This window comes from Pecten maximus, chromosome 8 (genome assembly GCF_902652985.1).
Source record: "Pecten maximus chromosome 8, xPecMax1.1, whole genome shotgun sequence".
In the NCBI taxonomy this organism is placed as follows: Eukaryota; Metazoa; Mollusca; class Bivalvia; order Pectinida; family Pectinidae; genus Pecten; species Pecten maximus.
In genome coordinates, this window is record NC_047022.1 from 19314073 (window position 1) to 19332141 (window position 18069).

At 33.0% G+C, this 18069-nt stretch overlaps 1 protein-coding gene across 1 annotated transcript; it reads right to left on the minus strand.

Moving 5' to 3' along the window:
- Window positions 1–12630: 12630 nt before the first annotated feature.
- Window positions 12631–13866, minus strand: LOC117332176 (FMRFamide receptor-like). Its single transcript, XM_033891061.1, has one exon. It carries the CDS (start codon window positions 13864–13866, stop codon window positions 12631–12633), a length of 1236 nt encoding a protein of 411 aa, XP_033746952.1.
- Window positions 13867–18069: the final 4203 nt, after the last annotated feature.

Consider the following 18069-nt stretch of genomic DNA (forward strand, 5'->3'; position numbering starts at 1 on the left):
AATTGGAATAGATAACTTTATCAAAATAATTTAGATATTTTTATTTTATAATAATTTGCAAGGCAAATTTAATATTTTGGTAAAATGAATATAAAAACGCGCTTAAACTAAAAAACAAATATTTAAAACTCTGTCCGAAATTATATCTACTTTTGAATAAGTACTGAGAGCAGACTTGAAATGCTACAGACGACGGACGTTGCGCCATGGCTATTCCCATTACGGGCCTAATCGCTCACCTGGTAATAGTTTATGTTTTAACGTAAATTTTTCCACCTGCATTTGCAGGTAACATAAACAAACATATAAAAGAGAAGCTGATGTTGTTGAAATGCGTGTGTTCATTCAGTTCATTTCTTCACGTTTAATGAACTCAAATAACACTTTTATCTTGGAACAATTCGGCAATGCTTGAAATGCATAATTTCAGACTGTCAAGGGCTCGTCTGAACGCTGCATAAATAATTACCTTCATAACAATGGTACAAGGGAAATAACTCCTACTTAACGTAGGATCCTAGTTGTCCTTTTCGCCCGACTCGCCGATTTTTATATTATTTCGACCTTAAAGGATTTTAGACACAAAAACGTTAAAGTTGTCTATTGGTTGGTTTTCTGAAAAGCCAGTCAAATTATATACACGCTGAGATACAGGACACAGAATGGGTCCATCTGGACAACTGACCTATATGCAAAATTTCATTCTGATAACGAGGTCGGTCAGCCTCCTACGTCCCAGGTTCACTGCTGCCTAGACAACAGTAAGCTGATAGTATAACTAACGTTAGAAACATCCAACTGTGTGTCATATTAAATCACTATGTACACACGGTTTTGTAATGTTGGAATACTTTACATTAATATATTGGGTTACAACAGTGAATTGGTTACATGTACTCAAGTGATGATCCCGTTATTCATTAAACAACTGTATTCAATTCAACTTTATTCCATAAATTTTACAACTTATTGGATAAAATAGTATATAACATAAATGGACAAAGGCATCCACTCTTACTTGATTTATAATTCAATAAGCTAATTTGTCAGATTTGTTACAGGGAAACAGAGAATTAATCATTAAAAATGAATATATTCTACTTTGAGTAACTGAATACGTTTAAACATAATAGGGTATTTAAAATGATATGTTTTAATCAAATCAATATGAATGTCTGCGTAACATTTTTACCACATCAAATACATTTCCTTCATAACCTTCATAAAACATTCTTTAAGGAAATTGTCAAAAAAAGGACGTTGTTTGAATACATTAATGTAAAATTGATCTGAACTGTAACTGATTTCTTCAAACGTATACCCAAGACTGACAGTTCAAAGTTCCTGATTTAAATAAAGAATCCAATGATCTTTAGTTTCCAACATGTCGTCATAACATGCTCTGAGTAAAAAAAATAATAATAATTTGGACGCTTTAATTTCAACCAATATTTAAAAATTCTTGATTTAATATGTAAAAAGTAAATCCTCAAAGTTCGATGTACAAAAAACCCATGTATCGTCTTAGATAAAAAAAAAATCAGTTCTGTGATAACATACTATCTAATCAAATTACATCAGGATGAGACAACAGTATATCAAACTACTGCATTTTTATCAAATCTTTATCTTGCAAAATTAAGAAATTGATACTTTTATGTTAATATTACGCCAGGAAAGCGTAAAACATGTTCTTAAAAGTGTATAAAATCTTACCAAATTATGCCAAAAATAAAATGGTTAACAAGGCTAGGAAAATCAATCACCGTAAAAAGACTGCACAAGTGAGATCATTTTGTCGCCTCACTGTATAGTAGACCAGAGATGTATATATCACATATGTGATATTTACACCTCTGAGTAGACCTATAGTGTATATGCCATTATTTGAGTTTTTAAAATTAAAAAAAAAGAAGATGACATGTGATAATAGTAAATTACCAAGGTTATGATATTGTCCGCTGGTCCACTATTCTGATTATACAATTACAGACATGAGGTGTGGAAAGAAAATCTAAACATGTAAGATGATAAAATCAGGACATTCACTGTCATTGCTTTCAATGTTTACAAAATAATATGGGGCTCTTTGAAGTTTCCCTCTATAAATTCATATAACAAGGCAGATTCTAGCATAGTGGTATTGGTGAGGTGAACCAGATGACGCGTCGGACCACGTGACCACCTATCTCATTAAAAATTTTCAGCCAGCAGCAATATCCCCCTACTGGCCAAAAATAGATAAACAGCTTTGTAAGGCGATCGAGGTGGAAACCTGTGTCAGCCAACATTTATGGGATTGGGCTAACAGAAAATGGAGAAATACCCGATGTGTCGAAAACTCTTTAACTCTGATTCAATTGTAGCTCTTGTTTTTGGTAACTCTATATTTATCTAATTTTTGTCTGGTTGACCGTTCTATTTAAACTAAATCCACAGTACCAAAATAGATCGTCATGTGTAGCCAATCAACACCGTATTAATTAAACTAAAATCGACATATTAAACAGGAATGCTACCCTCTTTCTTCGACGTGGCAGTTTGTTTACATTTTATTTTTACTTACATAGTAAATGGTTTATTTTACTTATTTTTCTACTAAATTTTCTATTTCAACAAATATATATATTTTTACTTGATAATTAACATTATATAAACTTCAAACAGATTACTTGGTCATTAGATTGTCAAAGGAGGAAATATTCATAATAATCCTTAAAACTGACTTTAATGCATGATTGTCCATATCAATGTTGAACGTACAATGTTAAAGGGTCTAATTCCTAGTTAAATTAATGATGAAATGGTTATAAGAAACATAACAAAATATGAAAAAAGGAACCTGTTGTTGATACAACGAAATATCCATTACAATTAAACACATTTTCGCATATAAGAATATTTATATATTATAGGTTGAATGTTTGTATTAAAAAACTCTATTTTTGATTTTTTTTTCTATTTTGAAAACGGTCTCCTTTAGGTCGAAATGCAATATGCGCTATATATATAAATACATCTTTTATATTTACAGGACGTGTGTGTATATATATATATATATTTATAAGATAGAGTTTTACCAATGTAAATACAAGATACAAGATGATACAAGAATTTTCATTTAACAATACAACTTTAGCTCAATAGGATTATTCTTACGACAATATGTATAACAATCTAAGATTAATAATAACATCACAATAGTACCGTGTACCAAAAATAGCTGAAATAGATAGTAAAATAACACGGGGTGATTTCAGATTTCATAAATTTCGTGCAACAGTATAAATCAATATAAAACATGTCACAGTCTAACATTAGCACATGTATGTCAATATAGCAAAACTAAAAATGACTAGATACTAATTACAAAATGTATATATATTTATTAAGTATAATCTAAAGTAACAACACAACATTTAAGAAACAAAATAGCATTACAAAAGTTATCAACCAACACGAAAGAAAAATAAGAATCATTAAGAAATAAAACTAAACAAGAAATATCTTAAAAAAAATAAACGGCATAGTTTTGCTGGTGGTTTTAATGTAAAACTGCAGGTGAAATTAATTAACGAACTAATGCGTTTCAGCACTGGTAACAAAATTATATCAGCTTGAATCATTTTTGGTGAAAATAAGACTGCATTTGGATCAGGAATATAATTTTATTAATGTGTCATTTAAAAAGATACATCCATTTATTTAGCTTGCATTCAATCTTAACCTTGTTTCGTTTTTAACTGAATATCTGCATTTTGCATTTATCGCTACATTGACCAATCACATACATCATCTTGACCAGTAACGCCACCTGTCGCATCATATCCGGGACCAAAAGAATATTATACGGCTATGCCGAAAAATACCTTAGGCTGGCATACCCACAGACAATAAGACTTGTTAGTTACTATATATATTTCAGCTACATATCGAGTGGTCCCAGGAGCCTGTCTCTCGAAGACAGGAAAGGATTCAGCCTTTCTAATGCCGTTCGGTATAGACTATTCCACACCAGGACTGTATCGAAACGAAATAATTTCTTGCCGTGTCTAGTTGTCTTGACCTTCGGAACAGTAGCAGTGAGGTCTTTCCTGAGATTGTAATTTGACATTTCAAAATTCACAAAATCTGATTTATACTATGGGGTTATAACATTCAAAATCTTTAAAAAAAAAACAAAAAAAAACTTGCATAGCCATGTTTCTTGATCTTCTTATATGAGAAAATGCAGAGGGCTTGTAAAATGATTCTGATTACTAAGTAAATGTGGCTGTCCCATCCTATACCTTCTCTGTATGAATTCATATACATACATCAAATACAATCCAGCAAGCGTTTAATTTTTTCTTCGGTCAAACTTCCCAACATGTCTACCAGGTCAACACGATGATGCTAAGGCTGAGTGTTAGTAATTTCTCCATTTTCTCAAACCAATCTTCCTATGGCAATGATCACAGTCTAGGAATCTGCTTTGTGGCCCTCCTTTGAATGCATTCTACCATTTCAATGTGTTTCGTTAAATGATCCAGACTGGGCTTGCATCTCTTAGTTAGATCTTACCAGAGTGAGATCTTACCAGAGTGAGATCTTACCAGAGTGAGATCTTAATAGACTGAGATCTTACCAGAGTGAGATCTTACCATAGTGAGATCTTAATAGAGGGAGATCTTACCAGAGTTAGATCTTAATAGAGGGAGATCTTACCAGAGTTATATCTTAATAGAGTGAGATCTTAATAGAGAGACATCTTACCAGAGTGAGATCTTTATAGAGGGAGATCTTACCAGAGTGAGATCTTACCATAGTGAGATCTTAATAGAGTGAGATCTTTCCAGAGTGAGATCTTAATAGAGAGAGATCTTACCAGAGTGAGATCTAAATAGAGGGAGATCTTAATAGAGAGAGATCTTACCAGAGTGAAATCTTAATAGAGGGAGATCTTACCAGAGTGAGATATTTATAGAGGGAGATCTTACCAGAGTGAGATCTTACCACAGTTAGAGCTTACCAGATCGAGATCTTACCATAGTGAGATCTTAATAGAGTGAGATCTTACCAGAGTGAGATCTTAATAGTGTGAGATCTTAATAGAATGATATCTTACCAGAGTGAGATCTTAATAGAGTGAGATCTTAACAAAGAGATCTTACCAGAGTGAGATCTTACCAGAGTGAGATCTTACCAGATCGAGATCTTACCAGAGTGAGATCTACAATAGTGAGATCTTAATAGAGTGAGATCTTACCAGATTTAAATCTTACCAGAGTGAGATCTTACCAAAATGAGATCTTACCAGAGTGAAATCTTACCAGAGTGAGATCTTACCAAAGTGAGATCTTACCAGAGTGAAATCTTACCAGAGTGAGATCTTACCAGAGTGAAATCTTAATAGAGTGAAATCTTACCAGAGTGAGATCTTACCTTTATGATTTCCCTGGTGATACATCGTGCCATTTAGAGGTAGCCCTGTTTATGAACAACAACATTTTCTATCATAACGTAGATATCGATTTACTTAACGAGTTCCATTCCTATGATACATGATTATAACTTCTTTAAAAGTCTGTAATGAGGCACATTATCTATACAGTCGACATCATTACTGTCAATCTAACGCCTCCGACCTGTCGTGGAGAATCTTCCTCCTGTTACTTAGTTACAAACTGTTCGTCCAGTTGTAGAACCGTTGATGCTTTCCATATATAGACAATACCAACTCGTCCATTGTTTTCAGCCAACCATTTGTTCCCATTGTTTTATAGATTGTACTTATACGTGTTGTTTTCCATTCATGATGTGTACGTCTCTTATCTAGAAATTAGCCATTTACAATTAAAGGGACTAAATGGTTAGATTTCATTAATTGTCTACATGCATTTGATTTCAATAAAGCGTTGTGATCCTTGAAGTTAGACTGTTTTCAAAATTCTGTCACTTCTTGTGAAATATTGGCAATGTTGATCAAATTATAGATATCGCTAATTAACACTGGAAGTTCGCTGTTTAAACAATATTTGATGTTTCTAAAAGTATGTACGCAAGCCAAAGGCAGTCGAACCTATCTACCCTACATCATTACATTTTTCTATTTCAATGCCTTTAAGTGTTTCCTAAGCGAGCGAAATGTAACTCCTTTCATAAAGGTCTAACATCGCCCTAATGCTTTGTTTTTTTGTGGTTACAAAACTATTTGGTTTGCGGCCTTGCTCCACTACTTATTTAACTAAGATATATTCTCAAATCTAAAACGGAACTCCCAAATAACCGAATTTATCTGCTATCACAATATTTTCGCCATTAGAATCGAAACATTTGTTATCCTTAGTACCACCACCCTTTATGAAGTCTACTTTTTTGGTTTCTGTGTATTCACAATTAATTTCCAATTGTTAAGCTGCTTAAAAAGACTTTATAGACCTTTAATTAAGTTTTCTAAAGTCGTTGCTGATGGCGCCGTTTTCGATTAAACTGGTTTCAAAATCATTCAGCAAGAACAAGAAATAAATAAGTAAATGAAAAATACAAATGAATTAAAAAAAAAAAAAAAAAAGGAGGAGATGGAAGCAAATAAATCATATTTCGCGCGGTTGACTTCAAGGAATTAGCACGGAATATTTGTCTCTAATGGCTGGCCAACAGGTGGCACACTGTGTGAGCATGACAGGCACGGTCAGCTGATGAGCTAGCTTTCTTTCTTTATTCGATCTCTTTACAAAAGTTCAATGTATAAAGAAACATATTTACAACATTCAACAAATACAATATATAAGGAGGACAAATTATATAACTTTTTTAAACAGAACTTTGATAAATTTACATAAATTTCTTAATGTTTTGATATTTGTAGAGTTCATCAGCAGTGAAAATTTTATAATATTTGGTATCGTATAATAGTATTTATTAATATATAATTTTCTTTCCAAAGTCAAAAATGGGCATTTTAATAGATAATGAAATTCATCACCGATGTCATTGGTATCACAATAAGGACAAATTCTATTTTGATAATTTACATTATTCCATCTACCAGTTTCCACAATGAATTTATGATTACTTGTTCTAAATCTACACATCAAAATTCTGTCGTTGTCACTAAATATATCAAAACATTTTTCAAAATTATACTCTTTTTTATACATTCTATAACAGACTGACATCGATGAATTAAAAATGTCATTATTCCATTTTTGTAAAAATTGATCACACAATATCTGCTTAACTTGAGCTTTAACCCATTGTGGGTTCAAATTATTATGGAATTGAGAATTCCATATATACATCAGACCACAATCATTTAAAATATTTTGTATAAAACTTCAGTATGGAACAAATCTATTTTCATTAATAAATACATGATATAACATATTATACATTACAACATTCAATTTACTTTCTTTTGATATAATCATATTTGACCAATAATTAATCATCTTTATTTTTATGTCAATTACAAGTGGGTTTGTACCCATATACCATGTAACTTGGTGTACTTTTTTTCAAACCTAATAGTAATTTACAACATTTAAGATAAAAACGCTCAATTGATTGTATATTTGTAAAACCCCATATCTCACAACCGTATAACAAAATTGGTTTCACTATTTTTTCAAATACTAAGTAATTCAAAAATACACCTGGTCGATAAATTCAACTTTCTTCCTTTTTTCAAAACATCATACATCGCAATTGAGGCTTTTTTAATATTCTGACTCTCGGCATCATTAAATGAAGATGTCTTTGAAAATACTGTACCAAGATACGTAAATTTGTTCACACGTTCAATTACGACATTTTCGAATTTGAAAACATGTCTATTGACAAATCTTACTTTTGAAAACACCATACATTTTGTTTTATCACTATTAACTTTTAATTTCCATCGAGTACAGTATTCACTAAATATATCAAGCTGATTTTGTAGATCAGTAGGATTATCAGAAAATAAAATAGCAAGTCAGTTCAGGACAATTCATCGTCAGTGCGGACGGTTGAATGTTTTAAAAATGATATTGTAATTTGCAATTTGTCTTTTTAAGGTTATTTTTGTACATCTTTTAGGATGTAAATCTAGTAGAAGGCTTTTGCTTTGTGTGTTACATGTATTAAATCTGATGATTAAATGACATCACTGGTACAGAGGCCGGTGCGTTGTGAACAACCTATAGGTGTTTGTTGTTGCAACCTGGGGGTGGGTCATTGGAGAAAATAAAATTCCAATCCGATATTGTTACTGAAATAATTCGAATATCTGTCATTAACTAAGATACAAGACTTCACCAATTAATAAAGGGACTTAACATAATAGAAAATAACAAACACGATAATGCTTATGCAATTATTGAAGTTACGATCGTGGGCAGTATTGACGTGTTTTTAACAATATACTGACATACGAGACCATTATTAGATACATTTGTATATTTATAGAGAGGTGTCCGAATACTTTCCGTATCCCCATATACCATGTGACAATCGCATTTACAAAAATTACTGTCTAATTCACGTAGACTTTAACAAGACCTCGGGTTCCATGCCGAAGTTTATTTAGATAATCATTTTTTTAAAAAGAAAGAAAGAAAGATAAAATCAAGACGAGTATATTGGGCGGTTAACATATTATTATGCATACGACTATTAAATCAATAAGCCGCAATCTTTATGATATCAATCCTACTATCTTCAAAATAATCAAATATACATAATGAAGCTAATTATGATAGTTTATATGAAAAAAAAAATCATAAAATACGACATTAATGGTCATTATTTTCTGCTAGACCTCAGCCAGGCCCATAAATGTACGACGAACAACATTTAATTAATGACATTTGTTTTGGAGCTGAATTTACTAGCATTGTTAATATCTCTAATGATCCTTTTTTTTTTAAAGAATTATGGCATAAGCTTAAAATGTTGTTTTTTTACTGACGACCCTAATACACATGCAGCAATCTACATGATAGGGTTGATGTTGCTTGCAGGTAAAAGTATCCAAACACAATGATCCCCGTCTGTGAACACTATCTTTTGCATTTCTCTGTTAAAGAAGTCAGACTTTTGTCAATCAACGAAACTCTACTCGCACATTGTAACATTTTCATGTTCATCGGTTTGGCGTGTCTGCCCAGGGAATACTTTACTGATAGAGGTGTAACAACATACATTGTACATATGTTTTACGATCTCGTACTACCTTTCTGAGCTCTGTTAAGTCAGGTATGCAGTCTTGTGTTGACACGGTTTACTCAAATCTCCAAAGTTCTTATCTAAATGCTTGGGTGGATATATATATATGTAACTCTCTCTCTCTCTCTCTCTCTCTCTCTCTCTCTCTCTCTCTCTCTCTCAATTTAGTTATTGTAAATATGTAAATATGCCATCTTGTTGTAATGATTATGTATCGGGAAAGGGCTTTATCTAAGTTGTATAACTTGTGCCCAATCCCTTTGTAAAGTTCAGTTACAAATAAAAATATCAAATCCAAAGTTCCAAAGAACTTTTGATTAATCCTGAACATCCAAAACTCTTCTGTCAAGATATATACCATTTCAGAACTTCAGTTTCAGTTTTGTTTGTTTTTGTTATAAGGGCCCTTCTCCCCAAGACAGGGCAAGGGCATTACAGTTTCTCTTGTCAAAATAGTGTTATTTTACATACGACCAATCCAGATCTACTCGATAATACAGAATTTTTTCAAGATATAGACTGAACAGGTAAAGTGTTTTTAAGTTCTTTAGTTGAGTGTGTGACGACGTTTACCCTTCCGGAACACCCTGGGCCTATTTCCATTGTTCTTGTCGATTGATCTCCATGTATACATGTATCTATATTTAGTTTATGTTTAGCGCTATTGTTTAATCGGATTTGAGAAAACAAATTTGAGTTAGAATTATGGTTATGTTTATATGGCGATATCAAATTTAGTTTGATTTTGTGAACCAATTACATGTAACCCCGTTATATTTGGCATTGTAATTGCTATTGTATGCTTGCATAGAAGACGAGTGTTCTACTGGTAATCATGTCACTGCAATATACTTACGTTGACGTATTGTTTCACACATTAATGTGTGTCAAGGAGTTAATTAAATCTCTGATATCAACTCCGAAGACCCTTACTCTTTGACTACACATTGTATTATATTTGATTTTCTTTTCAATGATCATCATGCCAATCTATATTTTTTTTCTAGATTTTGTTCTCTGTTTGTCGAGTTTGAGTTAGAACTACGGCTGCGATCTCTGTTGTTTTTTATGATTAAATTGATTTTTTACAAACTACTAGATGTGGCTTATTTACTTTTGTGATTTCATTGCTTGACTCTGGCGATGAATGCTTCTTATTAGTAGTATACTTCAGTCATTTTTACAAAGCACGCATTTGATCTCATTTCAGTTGTACAATGTATGGCGTTTGCAATTTATTTCTTTTATCGTCAGAAATTCCGGCTTTGGCAAACATACATGTTATCTTCATTATATTGACCTCAACGTTTCCGTTCAAATGCTGCTGGAAAGATACGTCAAATCTTGATTAGATTATATCTGTAATTCCTTGTCAAGTTCCATTTACATTGTAGATGTTCTAACGGAGATCTTGTGATGTCCTCGCTCCTATTCCCTGATTAAAGCCATACACATACACGCGATTACTTTCAACCTTATATAAAGATATTTTTAGCCTGTTTGCTATTTCATTTTGTTTATTTATTCCTTTCTATTCCCTTTCAAGAATTCTTTTAATTACATCCTATCTAATATTACTGTTTACTATCTATTTGGATATTTTATTGTTGGTACACATGTAAGAACTGTTACAGATACAATAATTGTTCTCAGTTTATTTAGGTCAACACTGTATGTCCTGTGGTAACGATTTAATTAATATTGAAGATAAACATTATCTACCAAATACCTATATAGGTCATGTTAACTTTGAAACTCTGACTTAATAAGAGTTAAATAATGTTTGCTTTGTCTGATATGTCTATACGCTGTTTAATTAAAGGTAGTAAGATGGTATTGGCACGACGATAAAACATATAGTTTCCTATTAGTACACATGTACATGCGTAAGTAAGTACAAAACCGAAATACGTCTTCGATCTACTGACTTATTGTTTCACCCAATTAACCTAAAACTTGCTAATACGTATTGACTCTTGTAGAAGATCTCGTTTCAATCGACATCGGTAAAAATGAGGTCACTGTTAATTAACTCTTGGACAAGCTCGTGTTTCGATTGACCCGGGTCAAAATAGAGCTAATTGTTCATTAATCGTTCGGACTTGAATGTTTGAATGCAGAGTTGCGGTTTGATAAGGGCTATTTTAGGGGTGTGATAATATAATATGATAGGATTAAAATGGGGACCTTTCCTTTTTAACAGAAAGCATCTTTATAAAATCATTTCAATTAAGATTGTATATGGAATCATTTTTTGATGAAAACCTTAGCGTGTGGCCGATTTAACATATCATAATCTACTAGCATTTGTTTTACTTGTGGTACGAAGCAGTTGTTGGACACTAACTTATGCAAGCAAGGTTGGGTCAATATGCTTTTGACAAGGAGCAGATTTTCAGCAGGTTTCAAAAAAACAATTAATAGAACCCATTTTTTTTTTTAATTAACCGATTTTATTATTCAACTAAGGTGATGCGCTTCCCTATTATTTATCTATTTATTTATTTTTATTCTAAACTTTCTGGGTTTCACTAATTTGGACCTGCGGTTTAACTAATGATTCCTAGAAGGAGAAAACAAATGTATGATAACATATCCTATTCTCTATCTGTAACTAGGTTCATTTTAAGGGCTCTTTACTCTCGTTTGTATCCCGTAAAATTTCTATCCTCAAAATGAAATTAGGATTTAAAACAATCGAATATGACCACAGAATCAGATTTTAACCTTTGTATGATAAATAGGCCTTGGACGACCGCTACTGTCTTATTCTTAATTTGTTTTGAAGGCTGCTAATATCTTTTGTGTCTTTAGTATAATCCTTGAGATTGCAGGTGGTAGACATTGATGAACTTTACCTGAGGGATAATATTGTTACGTGCTAGTCACGTTTTAATTCATATGCATGTACTTAACGTTCTTTTGAATTCCAATTTTGAAATTCATGGAAATCAAACATTGTAATTTATGAAATTTATAGAATGATGGGGTCTTTTGCACCTCTCGGTCCAACTTTTCGAATTTCTTTCAGCATCAGTTAGCATCACTGACGAGTCCTAGAAGCATGCAACAGATGCATGGTACAATTTCATTCACCTTGTACTGTATCTAACTTTGATTTGTTTTTAAAGGTGCCTTGATATCTTGTGTGTCTCTTGTACAATCTTTTGTTGTCAATAATTGCCGTCAAGTGTGAAAATAGCAAATTTAAATGAGAAAATGATAAATCGAAATACTTAATGAATATATTATTTTATTCATTGAAGTCAGATTTCAAAACAACCAACACGACACAATTAACTATACATACTTTGGTTTTCGATACATTCCTGTTCCTCTCCTGTACACACCGCTCCTGCTTTTGTTTTAGGGCGCTCCATTGTTCATACTATCGAGCTTGCAACATTAGAAAAACCAATAAAAAAGAAGTTAAATTGATTGTCAGATGTGAACATCTCCACTCTCAACTTCTGTTGATAAATCTGTTGTAGAAACATCTGTAGATGAGTTGTGGCCTTTAAAAAGGGAAGATGTGGACATGATAGCAGCTCTGGGGACGGTACAAGTCTTCTTTTCGAGTTCCTTCCCACAAAAAAGATAGAGCTGTCGACGATACGCATTGTTCATAGTGACATAGATCACAAAGTTTATGGATGAGTTGAAACTTTCAGTAATCAGTCCAATCAGTGTCAACAAAGTGTGGACATTGGAGCTGTAATTGACGTGGGAGCTGTTGGGGTCGAAGAGAATCATTAAACGCGAAATTGTTGACGGGAGTAAACAGATAATGAACACACAGGTGATAGTGAGGAGTGTTTTCGTTATTTGTCTTTCATCTCCTGCTGGTTGTTGCCCTACTGTATAATTTTGTTTCCGATTTCTCCACTTCGCTTGTAAAAATAGGACGGCAATTATGATTGCATTGCACACGGCACTTAAACCCATCGGCACAAATCGTAAAAGTGCTTCGGAAATAACATAGTACACCTCGAAGAGTTCTTTCTGTCTCCCAATAGAGCCGAGGGTAATGATTTTCGTTATATTACCGTCAGGAAGGGTTACCTCCTTGACTTCATAAAGCCAAAGCTTTGGACTTGTGAGAATGGCGACAGACAAAGGAATCACAATTGACAAAGCAAGCGTAAGTTTCTTCGTACAAATTTGCTTAACTTTGAGTGGACGGGTTACAGCGACAAGGCGTTCCAAGGAAATGAGTGTAACTAACCAGTTGGAAATTCTTCCTGGAAGAGGACTAAGATACACTGAGAAGGGAATGATGAGGGACATCGAGACCTCCTTGGCATGTTCTGGATAGAAACTCCTGATAATCAGACTGACAACGTTGACGATTGTTGATGCTATAAAGGCAAGATCGGCAAATGCAATGGCGATGAGCAAAATCGTAGTGGATCTAGTTGGTCTGTGACGGAACAAAATTATTAACGCCAGGCTATTTCCGACGATTCCAAAGACACACATCGGTGGCATGATTCCACAAACAATGATTTTAAGCAAAATATCCATCAATGATTTATCTATGACGTAATAATTATTTCTGCTGGATTCACTTTCGGTTTTCATGGAAGTCGTGCTTTCATTATTTCTGAAAATGCTTGATGAGTTAGTTGTACTATTCTGATCCTCAGTAAACTCCGACAGAATCTCAGTTGGATCCATTTTCAATATACCCCTATGACATCAACTGAATGACATTGGCTTACTGTTTCTAAAGATTCCCTTTTTATACCGCGTACATTTCTCTGTGTCACGTGATCTTGTGCCATGGAAACTTGACAGCATCACACCAACCTGACACAATGTCACATGATCTGTTGGCTTGGAAACATGACAACATCACATACGCAAACACACACTTAACCCCTTTACCAAGGAGGTATCGATTGCCAATCAGCGCGGCCTTAAACAGAGTCTTTAGATACTGTAGGTCTTTGATAAATAACACTAATTATGAATGTGATGAAAGATATTCTTTAAATTAGTAGTAAAGCTAGGAGAATGGACATTTCATAGTATTAGATATAAATATAAATATGTTTTAACAAAAAGTATATATATTATGAATTTATGTATCGTATGTGTTCTATCTCTCATTTTAAACAGCACTTTTTGTTTCCACCTTAAGCATATATGTTAAGTGATACTTAGTTCTCTCAGTTATCATGCCTCATTTAAATACCCTTTTTCTTTTCTTTTTCCTTTCCTTTCAATTGCATCTGTTCTAATCATTTCTTCAGATAATGCTAGTCTTTCTTTCACTCTTTATCACTTTCATTTTTTTTCAAGCTTATCCAAGTCTGCGGCATGAATAGGCTTCTTATATTGCCCTATCACATTTGAACTTCTCACAGTAAACCATAAGTATGTCTTACCAAATTTTGCACCATCTTACATGATTATCATCACCCTATTTTACCACTCTATGACATTGTTACTATCTAATCTTAAACTGCCTATCGCATTAAGAATATGCCGAGTGAAGTACGACATATTTGCAGAAAATATTGAATATGCATTTTCCGTTTGAAAAACTGGGCGGACAGTTTATATTTTGTATTTTTATGATGTTAATTTACATTAAATATTTTTATTACAATCATTATTCTTGTCTGGTTTTACGTTATCTTCAGCACTATTTTTTACGCGAAACAACATGGTCCAAACCTGTTATCTTAACACTTAACAAAAATGTCTTTTTAGTTATATCGAAGATTCTTTTAAAAACGTGTGGTAGTTTCCTTACCATCGATATCCGTTACTAGGCTATTTGAATACTCCATGCACTTCAAGATGAGGGCGTGTAGCCGATTCTGTGTCAGCCGGAGGGCGTTTTTTGGTATTTGAGAACAAATGTTATAACCGTTTTCTATTGAAACAAAGCCTTATTCAATGAGTGATGATATTTTCAATAATCTTTAAAATATGATGATGAAAATAAAGTTTCTTTCTTCCCTTTCTAAAATATTCATATAAAGACAAGACGCCATGTACATAATTAATCTTTAATACAATAACAATAAACATGTGCACACTATAATTGATTTTCATATAAATTCAGGTAGACTAACCTGAGTCAACATCACAGAATTTTACAGAATGATTTATGTCGAGCAAATAGGATTAACATGGTTTTCATTTTCTAGGATATACCCAATTTCTAGTCCTGTAAGTCTCCATAAATTGGAAAGATATGTTCATCATTAAACCATTGTTACAGTAGACATCACAAGTAGAAATCTGTGGCAATGGTGAAATGTCTTCTCTTGTGATAATATACATTCCATGTACACAACTTAATAATGGCCGATCCCTTTTAATTCATTTTGTGATATTTTCTGTCACTTTCTACAGTATAACCTTCAGGGAACGATTATTTTATATTTTTTTCAATAATTTTGATTTAATGATTCTTGTTTTATTTTAACCGTAGATGTTTTCAACTTATGTAGTTCATTCGAAGAAAAATATTTGAATAAAACTAAATTTGGTTGCATTATTATGAAGAGATAAAGAGTCTAGAGTCCAGCTATTATAAAGTATAGTCAGCTTATAGCCTTCTATCTGATTCATTATTTCCGAAGAAACCTCTTTAGACCTATATGGATTAAAAAATATAGATATACAGTGTTCACAATCTAAAATCCTTTCATTTGGTGATAACGTTTGATGTTGTGAAATACCTTTCTAATGTAAACGAGCCGCTGGCTGAAAGGGAATAAAAACTGATACAAAAGTATCTTACAACAATACAAGGGAAGATAAGTAAAAAGTGCTACGAGAACTATTATTGATATGGTGTTATCTTGTTCTTCGTATTTACATACATTTTCACTTAATATAAAAGGTAATGAGGCTGAAAACATTGTTGAACCTCGTTCACCTGGCAACCACTGATCCGGTAAATTACACTGTTGAGTCAATATTCTAGGAATCAGATAACTTTAAAATCGGCCTGGTTATTAAACCATCTCATATAAGTAATTATATGCATGCATACTATATATGATCATTGGTCATTTGCTTTTCGGGTTAAAAAGTTCTGCTCAATTATTATTCATCTAACTTTAGTTTCTGCTTATTGTTTTTAACGCTACTTTGGTGCGCAATCATCCTTGCGCTTGTCAGTTATGCTTACTTTTATGTTGCAAAATGGTTCACAGTACTCGATCAACATGAGATTATCTGGAGGTGGACTGTGTGGTTTTGACTTTATGACTGATTTTGACTTGTGACTATACATTCTTCGGTAAAAAACGTAAGCTTCATATGAAAGCAAACACAAGATGGCCAAGAAAGAAGCGCACCATTTGTATCCATTGGTATGACTAATTGCTTTTGGTGGCGTTTGTGTTTATCACGAGAAATACAACATTTAGTTCAATCTTTGAAGTTTCTTTCGGTTGGTTTCACGAGAATAATGAAATCGACTGGATTTTGGGTTTTTTTTTTTTTTTTTTGGGGGGGGGGGGGGGGGGGGGGTATTTTTTGTGCCGTCTTAATTATTTCTTTCATTTACATACAATATTAAAGAGTTAGAAGCATTATTATTCGCTCACCTCTGGCCACGGTTACCAGGTTGTTTAATTACTTCCTGTGCTACCAGTCGAGAATGGTTTACACGTGACTTACCCGCGGAATCTTGTTTAGCCTTAGGATTTAAATACATGGGATTAAAACTAAATTGAAAAAACGAAAAGAAGAAGATACCTTTACAATGTAAATTAATGACGAATGAATATAGGTTGATCAATATGGCTCAACACTACGTGGCACGTGGTAAGAGATTAGCGCCAAATCTGAGATAATGGGATTTTTTCTATGATGATTAAGGTTCCGTGACTTATGTTTCTCGATTTATTGGAAAAATGGCTTGAACGGAATATAAACTAATGCAAATTAATCTTTCACAATACAATGGCTGATGGGCAAAACTACAATGCACGAACTTTTATTGATATGGTGTGATCTTGTTCTTGGTCTTTACTTATCATTTTACTTAACATTAAAGATAATGAGGCCAGGAAACATTGTCAAACCTTGTTCGCCTAGTACTCCCTGATCCAGAAAATTGCTATATTCGGTCAATATTCTAAGAACATATTAATACCCAGTCGGTCTGGTAATCCTATCATCTCACGATGGTGGCGGTTTATATTGCAATATACATTGTAATTGATATTTTTACTGATTACTAATTAGCCAGGTAAACTAATATCTTCGTCATCAGTAACACTGAAAAGTTATGGAATAACGGGAACGGTATTTTATCGTCGCTTTCTTTGTTGGCGATACTTTTTCTCACTAATCATTAGTGACATGACATTTTTTATAGGTGGTGGTGATAAAACTATTCTATAAAGCTTACAATTGATGATGATGATGATGATGATGGTGATGATGGTGATGATGATGATGATGATGATGATGACAAAAAACTAACACAAGTTGGAGAGATGAGCACATTTAGTTATCATGGGAAATACATGTACATATAGAGGTACAATATATTGTATACTACAGTTCAATATTTGAAGTTCCTTTTACACACAAATATCAAGATTTTAAAAGGAGTATGGTAATTCGCTCGCCTCTGGCCATGTTTATCATTCCATTTAATTATTTCCTGTGTTACCAGTCGAAGAAGCGTAACAGATGATTTACCGGCGGAGGATTTACAACATTTGTGAATATGAATATATGAATATCAATATAACCTCAATATAACATGTACATATTTTATCTTTGATACAAAAACGGTATCCGACATAATTGATTTACAAATAAATGACATGATTTTACGGAATTATTTTCAGAACCTTTAGTAAATTTGATGATTTCTTTTTAGAGGGTGTATCTAATTTC

Bases quoted from the DNA above. Each gene is read 5' to 3' on its own strand.
- LOC117332176 (XM_033891061.1), bottom strand. From the start codon at position 13,866: ATGGATCCAACTGAGATTCTGTCGGAGTTTACTGAGGATCAGAATAGT.